Source organism: Mustela lutreola, chromosome 4, assembly GCF_030435805.1.
Source record: "Mustela lutreola isolate mMusLut2 chromosome 4, mMusLut2.pri, whole genome shotgun sequence".
Taxonomy (NCBI): Eukaryota; Metazoa; Chordata; class Mammalia; order Carnivora; family Mustelidae; genus Mustela; species Mustela lutreola.
The window spans coordinates 196,226,105-196,244,533 of NC_081293.1; the positions used below are offsets into that span (position 1 = coordinate 196,226,105).

At 51.5% G+C, this 18,429-nt stretch overlaps 1 protein-coding gene across 2 annotated transcripts in view; it reads right to left on the minus strand.

Annotated features, from left to right (window-relative positions):
* Positions 1-12,018, minus strand: part of ZNF777 (zinc finger protein 777) — a 29,180-nt gene extending 17,162 nt beyond the window's left edge. Inside the window, exons 1-4 of one of the 2 annotated variants that reach the window (XM_059172186.1) lie at positions 11,800-12,018; positions 6,262-7,113; positions 5,206-5,332; positions 2,966-3,079 (exon numbers count right to left, since the gene is read on the minus strand). In XM_059172186.1, coding sequence (XP_059028169.1) covers positions 2,966-3,079; positions 5,206-5,332; positions 6,262-7,098 — 1,078 coding nt within the window. In that variant the 5' untranslated portion in view covers positions 7,099-7,113; positions 11,800-12,018. Of the gene's footprint in view, positions 1-2,965; positions 3,080-5,205; positions 5,333-6,261; positions 7,114-11,008; positions 11,634-11,799 lie in introns of those variants that run through there. The other variant, XM_059172185.1, reaches the window with a different exon arrangement.
* Positions 12,019-18,429: the final 6,411 nt, after the last annotated feature.

Sequence of the window (18,429 nt, forward strand, 5' to 3'; positions counted from 1 at the left end):
AGTCGGGCTCCCAGCTCAGCGGAGAGTCTGCTTCTTCCTCTGCCACTCCCCCTGCTTGTGCTTGCTAATAAATGAAATCTTAAAAGCAAAAACAAGAACTAAAGAATGAACGTGCAAATGAAACGTGGTATAAAAACTTCATTGATGATTTCAGTGGCTATATGAGAGTCTGCATAATGTAATATAGTATCTGTCCATCTTAATCCACAGTTTGGATTTTTTTTTTTTTAAGATTTTGTTTATTTATTTGATAGAAAGAGACACAGCAAGAAAGGGAACTCAAGCAGGGGGTGTGGGAGAAGGAGAATCAGGCTTCCCACTGAGCAGGGAGCCCGAAGAGGGGCTCAATCCGAGGACCCTGGGATCATGACCCGAGCCAAAGGCAGCCGCTTAACAACAGAGCCACCCAGGTGCCCCCACGGTTTGGATTATTTTCCTAGTGCTAGAGACTCTCAGAAAGCAAAGGACATTCTTAGGTCAAGTATATGAACATTTTTAATATTTAAAACATATTTTAAGACTAAAAAAATATCAAATTGCTTTTCACAAAGACTGAGACCTTGGATTCCAGCCATGCCTTCTGGTTTGATTTTACTCTCCAGTAATTTGTTAGGTAAAAATGGAAGCTGGCTTCCCCAGACCTTCGTTACCCCCCTTCGAGGGCCATGAATGGGAGCCCCTGCTTGAGTGTTTTGAGAGCAGGGTCGATATCAGAAGCATTTTTGCCCTCAGGGATCCAAACCATAAAAAAATGGGTTTATTGAATACATTCACTTAGCCAGTTCATAAAATTGTCATGTTCAGTGTACTTGGAACTCTGGAAAAATCTCAGGTTTCTAGGCTTTTCCCCACCAGTATCGCACCAGAGCCAGTTCTGCAGCCCCCCCTTCTAAGGGGTGAGATGTGGGAGCTCTGGTAACAGGCTCTGCTAAGGGCAGGATCACAGAACAATCCTGCTCTCCAGCAGCCAGGGCCCTGGTCACACACGGAGGTGCGAGCCCCCAGCTGGCCCTGTGTGGCGGGGGTTCCCATGCCCTCCCCTGTGCTCCCTCCCGTCTGGGCTCCAAGCGTCTGGGGATGGTCCGTGGAACAAATGGCACATTCCAGCCACACAAGGCAGCCTCTGTGATGCTCGGGCCGCGGACGCACGTGTACCACAACAAATCCGGCCTGGGGCCCAGTGGGCTGAGGTTTTTTGCTTTCGATTCTGGCCCTGCTCTGTGGGAGGCCCGTCTGTGATGAGGGTGTGAACAAGCAGACAGGGGCAGGGGACAGAGGCTGTCGTCCCAGCGTGTGTGAGAGAATGCGCGCGGAGCAGTACCTAGACCACAGAACCCCACCGGGACATCAGATTTTAGGGGATCTACCCTGACCCACTTGCCCAGATTCTCATTCTCTGCCTCCCAGGCCTGGTTCTTACTTCTTCTGCTTTGAATTTCTCTCTTTTTCCCACGTGATCCTTGTTTTTGTCTGTGGCCACTCAAACTTGTGGACACAGACTTATTTTTTTCTAAACACACACCATACTTTGTTCCCAAGTCCCCAGTCTCACCTGCTTTTATTTTTTATTTTTTTAAAAGATTATTTATTTATTTATTTATCTGACAGAGAGATCACAAGTAGGCATAGAGGCAGGCAGAGAGAGAGGAAGGGAAGCAGGTTCCCCACCAAGCAGAGAGCCTGATGCAAGGCTTGATCCCAGGACCCTGAGATCATGACCTGAGCCGAAGGCAGAGGCTTAACCCACTGAGCCACCCAGGCGCCCCTCACCTGCTTTTAAATCCTGATTTTTGTCTGCCAGAATGAACCAAGACTGGCCTCTACTCTCAACTTAAATCTCTCGCAAATCTCCAGGAAGGAGGGGTACTGGATTGCTCTGAGGGATGCCGGCACTTATTTTTCCAGAGGCTTCTGTCTCTTCTGTCACTTACAGCTCTCAGTCACCAGAGCTGACTTCACCCTAGATGTTGCTGGACCTCCTGCGAGGATCCAGCTGACAGGTCCCAGAACCAACGACATGATTTCGTAACTAGACCTGGCCTCTGGCTCTGGTGAGTTCTCCGGCTGGATTATCCTTTTAACAAAGACAGGATCACCCATGATGTCTGGCTGTGAAGGACAAGGATTGGCTTCCACTGCAGACCTTCAAGGTAGATGATTCAAGTCCAAAGGCAATTCCAAAGCAGGAGCTCCACAAACAGACCACGCTCCGCAAGAGCTCCAGCAGGGCAGGCACGTGGGCCACGGACACGGGGGCTGGCGAGGGCCGACGCCTACGCAGAATGACCGCGCCTGGGGTTTACTGGCTGCCAGTACAGCCCAGTCACCCCATTAGGCCCTAGAGACTAGGACCCGTCCTATTTTACGGATGGGGAAAATAAACTTCCCCAAAAGGCCAAGTTATCTTAATCAGACCGCCGGTGAGCATAGAAGCCGGGATTCAAAAACGCAGGTATCTGACGCCAGGGTCCACACTTGAGACACACGCCTTTCCGCGGCCTCTGTCACACCAGCCCATCCACACACCGTTCTGCACATCGCACAACGTCTCCCGTCCAGTCTGTCTGTCCCTATCCCTCCACTGACCGGCTGCAGGATGGGGGTGAGCATCTTTCTCTGGAATGCTCCACAAGGCACCATCTCTAGCACCCTGACAAGTGACCGCTTTTCTTTCAGTTCTGGTTTTGTTTCCTGCCAAGAGTGGGGGTGACACCTGGTCATGTCAGAAACTCCCCAAGATGATGAACCCAATGGTGTCCTAATTTCCCAGCCACTTGGGCCACTGGTGGGGGGCAGGGGGTCAAGGAGGCGTCAGGCAGGTCTCGCACCTGCAGGCCTCCTTCCTGCACACATCTGCTAACACAGCCCTCCGGGGTCTGCTGCGGGTGGCGACACCCCACGCCGGGCCTCCTGAGGGCTGGAAGACCTGGAAGGCAGAGCTCTGGGCCACCCAAGAGCCACTCACCAGCACTGGGATCTGCGGGCGTCTCGCCTTCCTCGGAGTCCTCCTGCTCCTGCACGGTCGGCCTCTCCCCACGCTCCATCTGCGACATGAGGTCTGGTTTGGAAATTGCATAGTCTGGGCAGAAGGAAGGAAAGAAGACATGCTATGTGGTGAGGTTGTAAAGATGTCACCTGTGTGAGTGGGACACGAGGAGGAGCCCCGCGGTCAGTGGCAATGCTGGAAAAGAGATGCGCCCGGTTCCCAGCCCTCCTGTTGAAGGCCCCCGCGGTGTGTAGGCCTGTGCGTGCATGTGGGAGGGGCCTGCACGCGTGCGGGGCAGGGGGCAGCAGCCACGTGCACACCAGCAGGAAGTGACCCTGTCGCTGGTGGCCGGGGCGGCGACATGTCATGCCTTTTCATGACAAAGGCACACAAGAGAGTTGAAATTTTATAGGGTAAAAAAAATGAATCCTGACAAAAATCCAGAAGCTAAAACTCTAAGCACGGATAGTGTCCCTCACATTTAAAAAAGTTTAAAGCTCTCTGGAAATGAAGTTACCGGATGAAGACACGCGGAGGAGACGCGTGGAGGAGACGCATACGCGTGTGCGCCCACACATGGCTTCTCTGTAAATGGTTAACATCCGTTATTCTATCTAAAGAGCCACCACGATTCGTACAAGATAAAAAAGCAACTGTAAAGAGGTAATTCATAGAAGAAATGCAAATGGCCAGTAAAGACAAGAAAAGATGCACTAGCTCACTACTCATCAAAAAAAAAAAAAAAAAAAAAAAACCCATATGAAAATAATGAGGTGTCATTCTTCACTCATCAGAAAGGACAACTATTTAAAACAAGGCCATCAGTTTGAGCCCCGGCATGCAGAGACAGCACTGCCACGCTCAGGGGCGTGAAGGTCACAGCCTTCGGGAGAAGTAGCCACAATACTGTGAGCGGGCCTCCTCTTCGCCCAGGAGACGCCCTCCTCAGAAGCTGTCCTCCCGGCGGTACCCAGACAGGAGCACACGGACACATGGGGACGCGGAGTCCGGACTCGGCAGCAGGCAGGAGATGCAATCAGCCTACTCCCTGTCCACAGCGAGAAGGTCAGACGCCCAGCGGCTCCCTGGAGGGCCACACATCCTTCTGAATAGGACTACCTGTGCAACTGTGGAAAGCGGCCTAGGGCCCATCCTTCGATAGAGTAAGTCACCGGTCCCCATCCGTGCAGGCCACAGGCGGCCTGTGCCCAAGCTTGTGTTTGCACGTGCATAACTGAGGATGGGAAACAACGCAGGCCGAAGGGATTGTGCTGGTTACCTCTGGGGGGGCACTGGGGTTGCTCTTTATTCTATAAATCTAAATGGTTAAATTTTCAACAATTTCAATAAACTGAAATTTCAATTATGCATATACTTTAAAAAGAAAAGAAAAAACGAGTCAAATAGAAGAAAGTTCTCTTAATGGAGAGGTATGTGGATATTCAATGAACAATTCTAGCAAGAATCCAAGTTTCTAAGCGTAGACTGGCACATGTAAATGTTTTCCTTCTATTGCGTGCCCAAAGAGTTCCCCACACCAGACAGAAGAATATGTATAAAAATGAAGTATATTCTCCCAGGTTTTCCTCCTGAAATACTCTTATTAATGGAAACAACAAGAATGCACAGACTTCTGGGGAAGAGAGTCCTTGGTGAGACTGTGACCTGCTGGTGGAACCCAGCATGAGCATCGATCCCCCGGGTCACAACCTCCTCTCTGCACAGAGGAGATAAGAACCCGGGGGACGTAGGCTCTCCATCAGTGACAGTGTTCAGTCACCTGAATGGGCGAAGGGGAGCGAGGGCTCATGCCTGTCCCAGTGCCCTCTCGGGAGAAGTGGGGATTAAGTAACTTGATTCTCATAAAGCCCTTCGCACTCTGCTTTGTAACAATTTCCTGGACAGACTCATTAAACATATAGGTACAGAGCCAGGAGGAAATAATGTAGAGGTGGGACCCTGACATCTGTCTCCTTCCCACCTGTCCCCGTGGCTTCTCAGTGGAGTGGTGCTCTGTCTACACGCTCTCCTCATCTCTGCTACCCTGGTGCCTGGGGCTGTTTGTGCTAACTCGTCGTGAACCAGTTAGAAAAACTGAAATTCGGTTTTTCTTGTTTCTGAGTATTGGGAGGACTGGCACTCAGAACTCCCCACGTCTCCAAATGAACCTCAGGCTCGTGTCCAGGAAGCCCCCCAGCGTGGGTGAACCTTCTCCTTACCCATAGAAACCAGAGACTCGTAGTTGCCCCGCATCACGTTCTTGTAGAGCTCCTTCTGCCACTCGGACAGGTTCCCCCACTCCTGCTCGGAGAAGTGGACGGCGACATCATCGAAGGTGACAGGAACCTGGAACCACACAAACTCAGCTTGGACCACCTGGACAGCAGTCATGGGCCCTCAGCCGCCAAATCCCAAGGTAACAAATAGCTCTCAGCCCCAGGCCCTGGCTCAATGTCCTTCTCCCGGTGGTGGGTCTTCACCGCAGGCCTCTCTAGAAATCTGGCCTGACTTCAGCCACTGTCCTGGCCCCACAGAGTAAGGGTCTTGTTTTGTCTGGTCTGTTTTTCTGTCTAATGGGATAATCCTTGCGGCTACAAAGCATGGTCTGCAGACCAGCAGCATTGACACCGGGGAATTTGCTAGAAATGCAGACCCCCAGGCCCCAATCTAGACCCACTAATCAGATTCTGCATTTAGTAAGATCGCCACACTAACATTTGAGAAGGGCTGGCATAACAGTCCAAGTTCCGTCCCTACATAAGGCTGTGTACAGGGACAACACACGAAGAACAGAAAGAAAACCAGTCCACATTCCAGTTCAGGATCTTCTGGGAAAATAATATTAAAACCTAACTATTCTCTAGTTTTTTGGGATTTCTCTTGAAATCACATTTTTACTGGCATTAACATAATTTCTAAGTCAACTGATAAAAACGTGGAGCAGGAGAGAGCCCCAGAACCTTCCACCAAGGTCTCCGTCCACCTCTGACAGTGAACTACCAATGTTCACACCAAGTCCCACTCACTGTGACCTGAACGCCCTTCGGAACTGACCATCCCTGATCACTAGGAGGTCCTCTGACCTGTTTACCCAGGGCTTAACCAACAGGACAAACGCGATGTTGGCGTGTCTTGTGCTTGGTGAAGTCATGCTAGCACTAGGTGTCATTATATCTGTCTCCTTAACCACCTCTTTTTCCTTCTTTTATATGAAATTCCTAAAGCACATGCAATTCGGATCCCTCCTTGGGAGGCCCCGGTTGGGATGGCTTTACCTTGGGGACCTCTCCATTGCTGCCCGGGGGCAGGCGCAGGATCCAGAAATTTCGGTTTTTCAGCAGGTTCTCCATGTTCTCCAGCCGCCTCTGCAGCAGCCCGTACTCCTGCAGCAGGGTCCCCAGCACAACCCACTTGCTCTCCAGGTGGTTCGCAAACTCCACGGCCGTCTTCTCGCAGTCCGCCAGCTTCTTCTCGGCCGTCCCCGTCCGGCCCTCCAGGGTCAGGAGCCGCATGGCCTGGGCCTCCAGTTTCCTCTCCACCGCTTGGACGGCAGCCCACACGGCCAAGCGGGTGATCTCCGCCGTAGGGAGTGGTGTGTCCTTCTGGGCTGCAGAAGAGATCTGGAAGGGAGTATCTTTTTGGGATACGGGGCTCTGAAGCAGGGGGTCCATGTCAGTCTCCGGCACTGTGGGGGAAAGGGACAGGGGGTCTTTCTCGGGAACTTCAGGCGAGTGGAGTGGGGCTTCTTGGTGGGGGGTGGAGTGGGACAGAAGTGATATTTCCTGTTCAGCAGCAGCTGGGGGTGGATACTGGGTCTCTTCTTGGGAAGTCAGGGGACCCTGGAGATGAGTCTCTTGCTCAGAAGCGGCCGGATACAGGAGTGAGGGTCCCTTCTGGAGAACATGCGGCATTCGGCCAGAGGTCTCTAGCTTGGGAGTCTGGGGCAGGGAGCCTTGTCGGGGAATGGGGGGAGACGAAGAAGGAATCTCTTTGGGGGGAAGAACGCGGGACTGAAACAGAGTTTCTCGGGGGATTCCGGCAGGGGCCTGACGTGGGGTTTCTTCTTGCAGAACACTGGGGAATGACAGAGGTGACGAGCTTTGGGTCTCCATGTCCAGCTGCTGGACCTGTGTTCAAGGAGAGAAAGGACAGGATTGAAGGCCACAGAATCCAGATGGCAAAGTAAATGCCAAAGGTCGGCACCCACCGAAAAGGGTCATGGGTTTCCTGGTAATGAGATACATTGCGCGGACACGGGTCTCTTCTTGAGAGCCTAGAGCTGATTTAGGTATCAATTATGAAACTATTATTAACAACAAAGAAAGGTGGCCACCGTCTGTGTTGGTAGAGCTGTCTCTTTCTTCACAACACACATCTCACGGGGACCACCCAGGACTAGAAGTGGACCAGAGGACAAGATACAGGCCTCTGCTCTCGGTCCTGTTCCCGCCGACTGCTGCCGGCTCACTCGGCCTCTCTGTTCTCCCTGTCCTTGCCCATAACACAAGGACAGTATCTGACACACCTGCCACCTCACGGAGTTTGAGCACAGGGCATCAAAGGAAATAAGACTTTGTAAACCACAAGAGCAGAACTGTCAGTGCCGGGCACCGTTATGACCCCCAGACTCCCAGCAAGGTGGGAGGAGACCCCAGCGGGGCTACTAAAGGACGTCCCTTGACGAGGAACTTGACATGTGGCCCCACTGCTCCTGCTTGTGTCAGGAGGCAGTCCCTGTGCCCTCTGTCTTAAGGGCAAACTTAGGGGAAACCTTAAGTTTCCCCGACTCTGATCAAAGCTGAACTGTGGACTTATCAATACAATTTCACCAAGCATGTCTACGGAGAGAGGCCAAATGGGCTTCTGGGTATCCCAGGCAGACAGAGAGAAGAGACACCCTGCCCGAGCCAGGCCAGGGGACAGCAGTTCAGCCCCTTGTACGCGGGAGCCAAAGCGCCCAGGGCCGATGGTCCCTACTGCAGGAGGCGCGCTCTGGTGGTCTGAGTTCCTCCCTGTGGTCTGTGAGGTGGGGAAGGAGAAGCAGAGGCCTGGAGAGGCTGGAAATGGAGCGGAAGTCAGCCATTCTGTGACCCTCGTCAAGACTGGTGGGGCAACTAGAACTGACATAAAGACTGACTCCCTTGGGGATTTTCATTCTTCACTCTCTCCCTGTTCCCCACCTTAGCCACATTCGTGTTGGGAGAATTCTTATGTCACCAGGGAGGTGAAGCCAAGATCTTCTGAGTGGCCAGCTCTGGGTTTACTGAGCCCATCAACAGCGCTATCGGAACCGAACCGAAGTTCTTCTATAACACGTTTGTCCATTTGCTTGTATCTTCCTTCAACCAATCTGCTGAAGGACCCACTGCTGGGCCACGTACAAGTGATCTTTAATGTAACTGGAAGCCCCATTCTCTTCGTTTGAAAGGGAGCATATCCAGTCTGACCCAGAGTATATGCTCAATGAATGTCTGCTGACTGAATGAACAATATAAATGATTGGGTCACGTGAAAAAACAATGTTAGGGGACAGCAGGACATTGCTTCGGTCATCTGTCAGAGCCGTCTCAACTAATTTGTGTCTCCTACCACTTTCCTTCTTTCATTTGCTCACTCATTCACTTACGAGGCCTTCACCGAGACTGCACCACACGTTAAGCCAAGAATTGGAAACCGAAGGCCTGTGCAGGCTGAATGTTCTCAAGGTAGTATGATCCAATAGTTCTGCAGCTAACCAGATGTGAGAGCTTATTAGTCAGATAACAGCTAACAGTTAGTCAGCACTTACTGTGCGCCCTGAACTGTGTTAAGCATTTCAAAGGGCTATCTCTCACGTCATCCTCAGGAAGCCCTATGAAACTGGGACTCTCAGAACTGTTACCCACACTTAGCAAAGGGAGGCGTGGAAGTTTGGAGAGGCCAACCCGCTCGCCCAAGGTCACACCGCAGGCTGGCCGCAAGACACTGTAGGTTGCCTCTGGGCCTCAGCTGTCAACCCAGGTAGCAGGTCAGGTTAAGTGTTCTGAATCCTTTCTGCCTCTAAAATTCAGAGAAGCCTGGAGAGTAAACACAGACCCGTGGGAGGGTCTATGGTTGGCAAGGCCTTACCCATAAAGACATTTCATAGAGCCCTTTGAAAACTAATGAAAATTGTGGATTCTCTCCCTCAAAAAACTAACAAAACAAAACAAAACAAAAATACAGGCGGGCACACACACACACAATTCTGCAAACACTTTCAAGGGGTTCACAGACCCCAAAACCTGGAGATCATCAAGCTACGTCTCAACTTGTCACAGGTAAGGGCAGACAGGACAGCCCTCTGGGACAGGAGCCTCAGATGCCAGGGGAAAATGACCAGCATAATGGAACACAATAGGCACATTATGGCCCTGTCCTTCGAGGGGGGATTAGGGTATTTGCCTACAACTAATGGGAAGGAAAAATCCCTGGAGGCCAAGTTAGTCTCCCTGAGTAATACACGGGTTTAACTAAAACAATGAAAAAACTAATTATAACAATAAAAAACTCCAGTATAGTACCTAAAGCCAGCAGAGTAAGATACGGTTACCAACTAGTCTAATCAGAGCTCAAAGGAAAATACCATTTCTTTGCTGTTACTAGACTGGCTCTCTCCACTTCCAGATTTGGAGGACTGTAGAGGGTTGAGGGGGGCACAGGAACATACTTGTCCTCTACCCCTAAATTAAAGCCCCTTGCTATAATGTCCTCCGTGTCAGTAAACCTGTGGCTCAATTTTACCCTAAGCACAGAGGGATGGAGCTATAAATATAGTATCTAAGATTAATAAGCTTGCATTCTCAAACTGTTGTGGGCAGGGGGAGAATTCTAGACTATAGATCATAGGATTTAACCCACCCTCCCTGCCTCGTGCATCCCAAGTGGATGGGGTCCCCAGGACTCATGCATATCAGCAGAAAAAAATACATCACCATTCATACCGATTTATAAAAAAGCCATGCCATTTTCTTGAATGACCCAGTGTGGTTAACTCAGAATTATATACCATTCAAGGGCCCTGGAGACCAAAGCCCAGAGGTAGGCATTTTTAAATCTCCATTTTGCTGTATTTTTCCAATAGATGATTACTATTTTTATTGAACCAGGAGGCTCTTTAGAAAGCATGTATCCCGACCCCCTCCACACAACAGTAAACTGAGGCTCACAGGCGCTGACTCCCAGCAGCCATCCTGCTCTCCAGCACGGCCACCGCATCTCAAAAGAGCAGGTCTGCGGGGAGATTTCAGGGCTGGTTTTTCAGAATGGCCCACTAAGCAGGACCACCGGCCACGAAACCCTTAGGAGCTCGCTCCCCAGACCCCATCCGTCTGGACACCCAAAATCTGGCGGGGGGGGGGGGCTCCAGACGCAGAAGCTGGAGGCCCAGGCGCCGAGCCCGAGGGTCACCTGCTCCCCACGACGCAACCGCTCGGCCGAGCCTCTCACCACGCCGTCACCTCCCCCCCGACGGGCCGCGTCCACCGCGCGCCGGGCCAGGCCCCTAACCCAGGCGAGGCCGCCACCAGAGCCGCCCCCTCCCCGTCCAGGCCCGCGGCCCGAGAAGGCTGGCATTTCTGGGGACGCGGGCACCGGGCCACGGAGGATTCGCTACGTGACCTTGGGGCAGGCCGGGCAGGTCGCCGCCAGGAGTCTGTGCCTCAGTGTCTCCGCTCTGCGAAATGGGGAGAGCCGCGTCAGCGCCGCGCTCCGGCCGCGGGAGGCTCGGCGGGGGCGAGCTCTGCGGAAAACGTGCGGCGGCAACCCCGACGGACGCAGCGCCGGCTCCGCAGGGAGCGAGGCGCGCCGCCCCGGGCGCCCACCTCCGGGCCCGCGAGCGTGCCAGGCCCCGGCGTCCCCGCAGCCTCGCCCGGACGGCGGCCGGATCCTCGGCCCCGCTCCCATCCCGCAGCCCGCCCCCCCCCCCCGCCGCCCCCGTTAAGGGGCGCGCGAGCCCGCCGGGCCCCCCCCAACCCCCCACGTCGCGGCGTTTCTGTCCCTTACCGAGACCCCAGGCCGGGCCGCCGAGCCCGGGACGCGCAGGCCGTCCCCCGGGCCCCGAGTCCGCGCGTCCGTGCGCGCGCGGGCCGCCCTCACCGGAGCCGGGGCCGCCTCGGCCATGGCCGTGCGCTGTCCGGCCCGGCCCGGAGTCGCCGCCGCCGCCGCCGCCGCCGCCGCCGCGCGGCCCCGCGCAGGCCGGCCCCCCGGCCTCTCCGCAGGCGGCGCCCGCCCGGCCCTGCCTTCCCCCGCCCGGGCTCGCGCGGCCGTCGGGCCCGGCCTGCTCAGGGCGGGCGGGGACGGAGCGGCCGAGCCGGGCGGCGGCGTCGGAGCGGGGCGCGCGGCGGTGCGGGCGGCCGGGCGGGCTGCGCCCCGGCCGCGAGCTGGGCCCCGGCCCTCAGCACCGGCCCCCGGCCCGCGCGCGGCCCCTCTGCGGCCGCGGCTGCGACCCCGGCTCCGGCCCCGGCCCCGGCTGCGAGCTGCGCTGCCGTCCCGGCGCCTCTTCAGCAGGGGAGCTGCACAGCAGCTGCCATGTTGATACAAACTGCATCCTGGGAGGCATGTCCCTCTCAGGCCGTTTAAAGAGAAACACTCCGAGGCTCGTCGGAGGCTGCAGGAACCCAGACAGCTCCATCTACAGCCGGTAGGAGCGAACAGTGTCGAGCGAGCAGCCGGGCGGCGACGGACACGCCCTGAGCCCCGGGCCAGCCCGTCGTGGAGCCCGGGCCGAACCGCGCGGCCTGCCCCCCCACCCCAGCCGCCCCCAGCCGCCCCCCCCGCCCAGCCCGGCCTCTCACCTGGGGTCCTCGCCTCCCCGGGCAGCCTCGGGCGAGACCCGGAGGCGGGAGAGCCGAGCACAAACCGCCGCGCGCGGCCGAGGCGACGTGCTGGGGTCTGGAGGCGGCTTGATTGGCTCCGACAGCCTTCCTCCCGCCGGATCCCCCTGCTCCTCTCAAACCCAGAACCCGGGTCGTTCCCTTTCAAAACCTGCGCTCACAAAGGGATCTAAGAAACCCGTCACACCAAAGCGAGCCCGGGTTCATGTGACCAGCTCTGTGCAGTCCGGGTTCCAGGGAAGCGGACTGTGGTTCCAAGGGTAACAAGGGGGTTGGGTGCTTTTGTGAAATGCCCGAGTGTTGTTTTCGACAGGAGAGGACACAATTCCGAGAATCATAGAGTGCTGGGGCTGGAAGGGGCCGGACCCGGCATTTGGGAGGAAACTGAGGCCGAGTGGGAAGGGACATGTTTACCCCAAGTTGCCTTCCAGCCCCTTGCAGGAATGCTCTTTATAACCTTGAGAGATATCCCAAAAGAAAGGGTAGAGAGCTTGGAGTTGGCGGCTCCCTTTCCTGGACAGGTTCACGCACACCCATATTTATGGAACATCTAGCAAGAGGCAAAAACTAGAAATGAAATGGGGGTGGGGGGCGAGGAAGAGAGAAAGTACAGGCAGGCCTCCTGGATACACGTGAGAAAACCCAACTGGAACTAACTTGAGTGGGGGAGGGGGGAGAAAAGTAGAATATTTTTGTTCACCTAATGGGACCCCAGGGAGGCCAGGGGTGGAGCTGCCTTAGAAGGAGGCAGGAGCAGGGCTCAGTCCGCGGGCGGTGTAGATAGATGTCTCTTTAAGAGTGGAAAGTTATGGATACAGATAAGGGCAGGGCCTGTCCATTTCCTTCCCTTCCCAGAGGTTGGAGATCCCACCTATGTCTTGGTGCATCAGTAAACAGGGCATGCCACTGGTTTGGGTATTTTAAATGTTTATGTGAATGATGTAATTCATTCCATATCAGGTTGCATTTTTTTTTTTTTTAAGCATCATTGTTTTTGAGATACAGTCCTGTTTAAACAAGAATATCTGGTTCATTCATTTTAACCACCGTATAGTATTTCATTGAATAAATAAAGTCCAGTTAACTTCCCCCTCCGCCAGGAATGAAAACAAACCTGCTGGCAGCAACATGTGTGTTCATGTCTCATTGCCTATGTTTGAGCTTCTCTGGGAACGACCCCCAGACACAGAAGAGGGGGTGACAGGAGCGCCTGCCTCTTCCCTAAATTCAACAAATTGCTCATCAGTGAGATGGTGCCCAGTGACACTCCCACCAGCGGGGCATGGGGTCCTGTTTCCACAGCCTTACCAACACTTACTGATAATGGACTTTGAACCCTGCCAACACGATGAGTTTGAATTGAAATGATAGTTATTTTACTTTAAATTGATATTTCTTTCTTTCTTTCTTTCTTTCTTTTTTTTTTTTTTAAGATTATATCCATTTATGTGACAGAGAGAGATATCACAAGTAGGCAGACAGGCAGGCGGGGGCGGGGGGAGCAGGCTCCCCGCCAAGGCCCGATGCAGGGCTCGATCCCAGGACCCTGGGATCATGACCCGAGATGAAGGCAGAGGCCTAACCCACAGAGCCACCCAGGCGCCCCTATATTGATATTTCTATTTCCCTGATTATTAAGAGAATGGAACATCTTTTCACATTTCCTAGACACTTGGTCTCTTCAAATTTTCTCTCCATTTCCTTTGCCAGTGTTTCTGTTGTGAAGTCTTTTCTTATTGTTGTTGTTTTTTTTTTAAAGATTTTATTTATTATTGTTGTTGTTTTTTTTTTAAAGATTTTATTTATTTGACAGACAGAGATCACAAGTGGGGGTGGGGAGAGCTGGCTCCCCGCTGAGCAGAGAGCCTGATGCGGGGCTCGATCTCAGGACCCTGGGATCATGACCTGAGCCGAAGGCAGAGGCTTTAACCCACTGAGCCACTCAGGCGCCCCTCTTATTGGTTTATAGGTGCTTTTTAAAAGAATGTATTAGGGATATGAACCCTGTCACCAGACTCAACATGCTTACTGATAGGATTGTATTTCCATCGACTGTCTTACTAGTTGTTTACTTTGTTTTCCAGGTCTTCGGCAATTTCTTTCTCTTTCTTTTGTTCCTTCTTTCTTTGCCTACATTTGGATGGAGTATTTCTTTTTTTAGTAATTCTGTTTTCACTGTACAGTTATTATTAGTTATGCCTCATTTTTCATGGTTGCCCTAAGTTTTAACACATACAGCTTTAATTTTTAACAGCCTACCTCCTGTGAGTTTTACCCCCTCACCATGCTGCGTTAATCTGTGCGTTAATCTTAAAGCAGGTTACCCACCGTCCTTGTGTTATTGGTAGCATACATTTTATGTTTCCAAATGTTACCAGCAGGAAGGGAGTCCTCTAACTTTGTTCTTGTTTTTCAAAATTGTTTTGGATCATTTGGGATGCCTTGAACTTCCCTTTGAATTTTAGGGTCACCTTGTCCATTTCTGCAACTAAGCCAGCTAGAATTTTGATGGGGCCAGGAAATCAACTAATCAGCTCCTGTCCCACGGAGAAACACCTAGATGAATGAACGTATGATCATTCTTTTTCAGACAAATGTAAGATGAGACGTTCAGTACTAATTTTGGATTTCTTGTTACCAAAATAAAGTGAAAGACTTCAATCACCCAAGAGTTAATTAACTGCTTGAATTTATTTTTCTTTGTCTTTTAGCATATGTGAAAAGTGGAAAAATAAAAATATGTCTTCCTTTTGACATGTTTAACACGAAGTTACTTTTATAACTGCATATCCTCTCAGTGTATTCCCCCCTCAAGATTACTAGTTGTATATTTGATGATATTAAATAAATATCCTGTAATCAGCTGAACTTTTTTGCTATAAACTTTTTACAGTAGGAATTGTTCCAAAAACCAGACATGTATTTTTTTTAAAAGATTTTATTTACTTATTTGACAGAGAGCCAGAGAGCACAAATGGGGGGAGAATGGCCCAGAGAGAGGGAGAAGCAGGCTCCCCGATAAGCAGAGAGCCCAGTGTGGGGTTCGATGCGGGGCTCGATCCCAGGATCATGACATGAGCCAAAGGCAGGTGCTTAACCCTCTGAGCCACCCAGGCTCTCCCGAAAACCAAACATGGAAAGCAGTGATAAGATGAAAGCTTGCAGCTCTCTTGCTTACATGTTTGTAGAGCATGCAATTTTTAAAAAAGATTTATTTATTTATTTGAGAGAGCATGAGAGAGAGAGAGAGAGAGCAGGCACTTGCACACACACAGTTGAGGGGGCGGAGAGAAGATCTGAAGCAGACTCCGTGCTCAGCGTGGAGTCCTATGCAGGGCTGGATCTCACAGCCGGGAAATCGTGAGCCGAAACCAAGAGTGCGCCACTTAACTGACTGGGTCACCCAGGAGTTCCAGAGCATGCGACTCTTGACCTTGGGGTTGTGAGCTCGAACCCATGTTCAGTGTAGAGATTACTTAAAAATAAAACCTTTTAAAAAAACCGAATGGGAGCAAAAGGTGGTTTTTTCCCCTTAAATCATTCTTCTCTTTCACAAACACTTTGTGTATTTTATTATTTCTAATTTATTACGCTGTGATTATGAGAAGGGGTCTGAATAGAATTGGTTATTTGGAATGTGTTGTGATTTGCTTTGCAGCCAGTTTTTGTAAACATTTCATATATACTTGTACATAGAATCTCTAATTGTTTGGATAAAATTAGATAGGTTTTTCAAATAGTCTAGATTCTTACTAATTTTTGTTTGTTTTATCAAATAGAGGTATATAGAAATGTCCCATTGTGATTTTTTTCCAGAATTTTCATCATAATTCTGTCATTTTTTGCTTTATATGTCCTGAGTCCATGCTGTTAGGTACATTAGAGCTTTTTTTTTTTTTTTTTAATAATACAGTGATCCTTTTTATCCTAGTAATGCCTCTTGCGTTAAAGTCTGCTTTGTCTAAAGGTATTTACTAGTCCGTTTCCTTTAGATGAGTGTTTGCTACGAGAGCTTTTCTCCCCCAACTCTTTACTTTGCACCGTGTTGTACTTTCTTTTTTTTTTTTTTTTAAGATTTATTTATTTATTTGATAGACAGAGATCACAAGTAGGCAGAGAGGCAGAGAGAGGGGAGGAAGCAGGCTCCCTGCTGAGCAGGGAACCGGATGTGTGGCTTGATCTCAGGACCCTGGGATCATGACCCGAGCTGAAAGCAGAGGCTTTAACCCACTGAGCCACCCAGGCGCCCCATGCACCGTGTTGTACTTTCAAGTCTTACTCTTGTCTCTTGAAAACAGCATGTGACAAGACAGCAAGTGCCATTTTGTCCTCGTCTGGGGATCGAGGCGAAGGCCCCCACAGTTCACTTTCTTGTGGCCAGAAGGAGCTGGGACAGTCACTCTCCTGCGGAGCTTTACCAGGAAGCACCCCTTGGAGCTGATACCCCCTCTCCATGCATGTGCACACACACAGAGGACTAGAGAGAAGGCCGTTGTTGGCCATCCTCCCCTTCCTGAGCAGTCAGTGTCCTCTGTGGAGCCCAGGACTTCGCTCATTGCTCTTTCTAGGCTCCCTCTTCCTTCATAGGGAAGAAGAGGAGCCCTTGCTCTGTGTCCCCCAAAGTCCCTGAAGTCTGCGAGCACACTGGCACATGGACGCAGATGGCTTTTTATTTTAAAAGATTTTATTTATTTATTTGACAGAGATCACAAGCAGGCAGAGAGGCAGGCAGAGAGAGAGGAGAAAGCAGGCCCCCCGTTGAGCAGAGAGCCCCATGCAGGACTCAATCCCAGGACCCTGGGATCACGACCTGAGCCGAAGGCAGAGGCTTTAACCGACTGAGCCACCCAGGTGCCCGGCAGACGGCTTTTTAAGTTTTATTTTTTTTAAGATTTTATTTGACACAGAGAGAGAGAGAGAGAACAAGTGCGCACAAACAGGGGGAGAGGCAGGCAAAGGGAGAAGCAGGCTTCCCACAGAGCAGAGAGCTCGATGTGGGACTCGATCCCAGGACCCTAGGATCATGACCTGAGCCGAAGGTAGACGCTTTACCAACTGAGACACCCAGGCGCCCCACAGATGGCTTTTAATGTAGAGATTGTTGAAGGCTTAAAGACATCACAGGGAAAAGGAGGGGCTAGTCCCACCCTGCTCCAGTTCCCCTGGAACCCCAGTGGAGCAATGTACGACCCAAGCCACTTCCTTGCCCTCTTGTAGAGGAAGCACAGCAGGTGGGGGGCGGGGGACCCTTGGGGTGCCCACATGCCACAGACCATATCATGGGGGGCCATTTCTGGGAAGAGTCAGGGGCAGACATTTCTTGATATCCCTCTGGAAATGCTTCTCCATGTCAGAGGAACTGGGGGTAAAGCTGAGTACTACCCCATCCCCCCTCCTGGACACCACTGGATCAGCTGAGCCCCACAGTCCCAGGCGGAACCAAACTGAAGTTTCTATGGCAACACACACGAGCATGTCCTCCCTCATGTCCTTCTGGAACTCTCCATGCATTGGCCAAAAGTGAGGCTTTGTGAAGACCCAAGTTGGAATCCAGGTGAAGTGTGGGAAGACCGGAGAGAGAAAGGAGGAAGGATTTGAGGACTAGACCTCGTGCTCTCTGCACCCCAAGCTGCTGGGGCCCCAGACAGATGGAGCCCGACGGGTGGAGGGGACACGCGTTCTGCCTGAGACTGCCACTGACGTTCAAACAGGGTTCAGACTGAGGCTGGAATGAGACTTTTCTGGTGAGGGCAAGTTATGAAACATGATGGACTTTTGACAACATGTCATCATGGTACCAAACAGCCACCGAGAGGAGGGCTGACATAGTGCAATCATGGGGCAGTCGTTGGAGAATAGAAGATCTATGCCCCAACGAATATTTCTCACTACAGCTGCAACGCATAGAGATGGATCTTTGTTCAGCTTTACAATCTGATAATGTGTGTTTCGACTGATGAACTTATTTTTTCTATTCATAGTGAATAGAGAGACCTATTTGGGTTTTTTCTGTCACCTTATTTTGTGATCTTTACCGTAACGTTGCTCCTTTCCCCTGTCTGTTAGATGAATCAAGTTTTCCTAATTCACCATCCCTCCCCCTGCTAGGAGCCACTCTACTCCTATTCTTTCAGGGGCTATTAGGAACATTTAAGTAGGTCTGATTGACTCACAAATATGTATGATTGCCCTTCTCTGGAAATCACAAGGACCACAGGATGCTTTCACTGGCCGCCTGCTCTGTCTTGCACGTGGTCTGGTGTTGTAGATACTTTGTTTTATATCTCCCAAATTTATCTTTATTATTGTTTTATGAAGTCCATGTATGTTAATATACACCCATATTTACTATGTTTCCCCTCTCATGATTCTCCTTATGATTGTTCCTCCTCTGTACTGGGTTTAAGTTTCTTCTTCCCAAAGACAGTCCTCAGCCATTTATCGTTATCTATGACTGCTTCCTTCTCAGTTTTTACCTTCTAACAAACGTCTTTATTTGGCGTTGGTTGTGTGCGATAATTGAGCAGGGTACAAAATCTAGGTTGACGGTTTTCCCCTCGCCACTTTGCAGGTGTTAGCTCATTGTCTTCT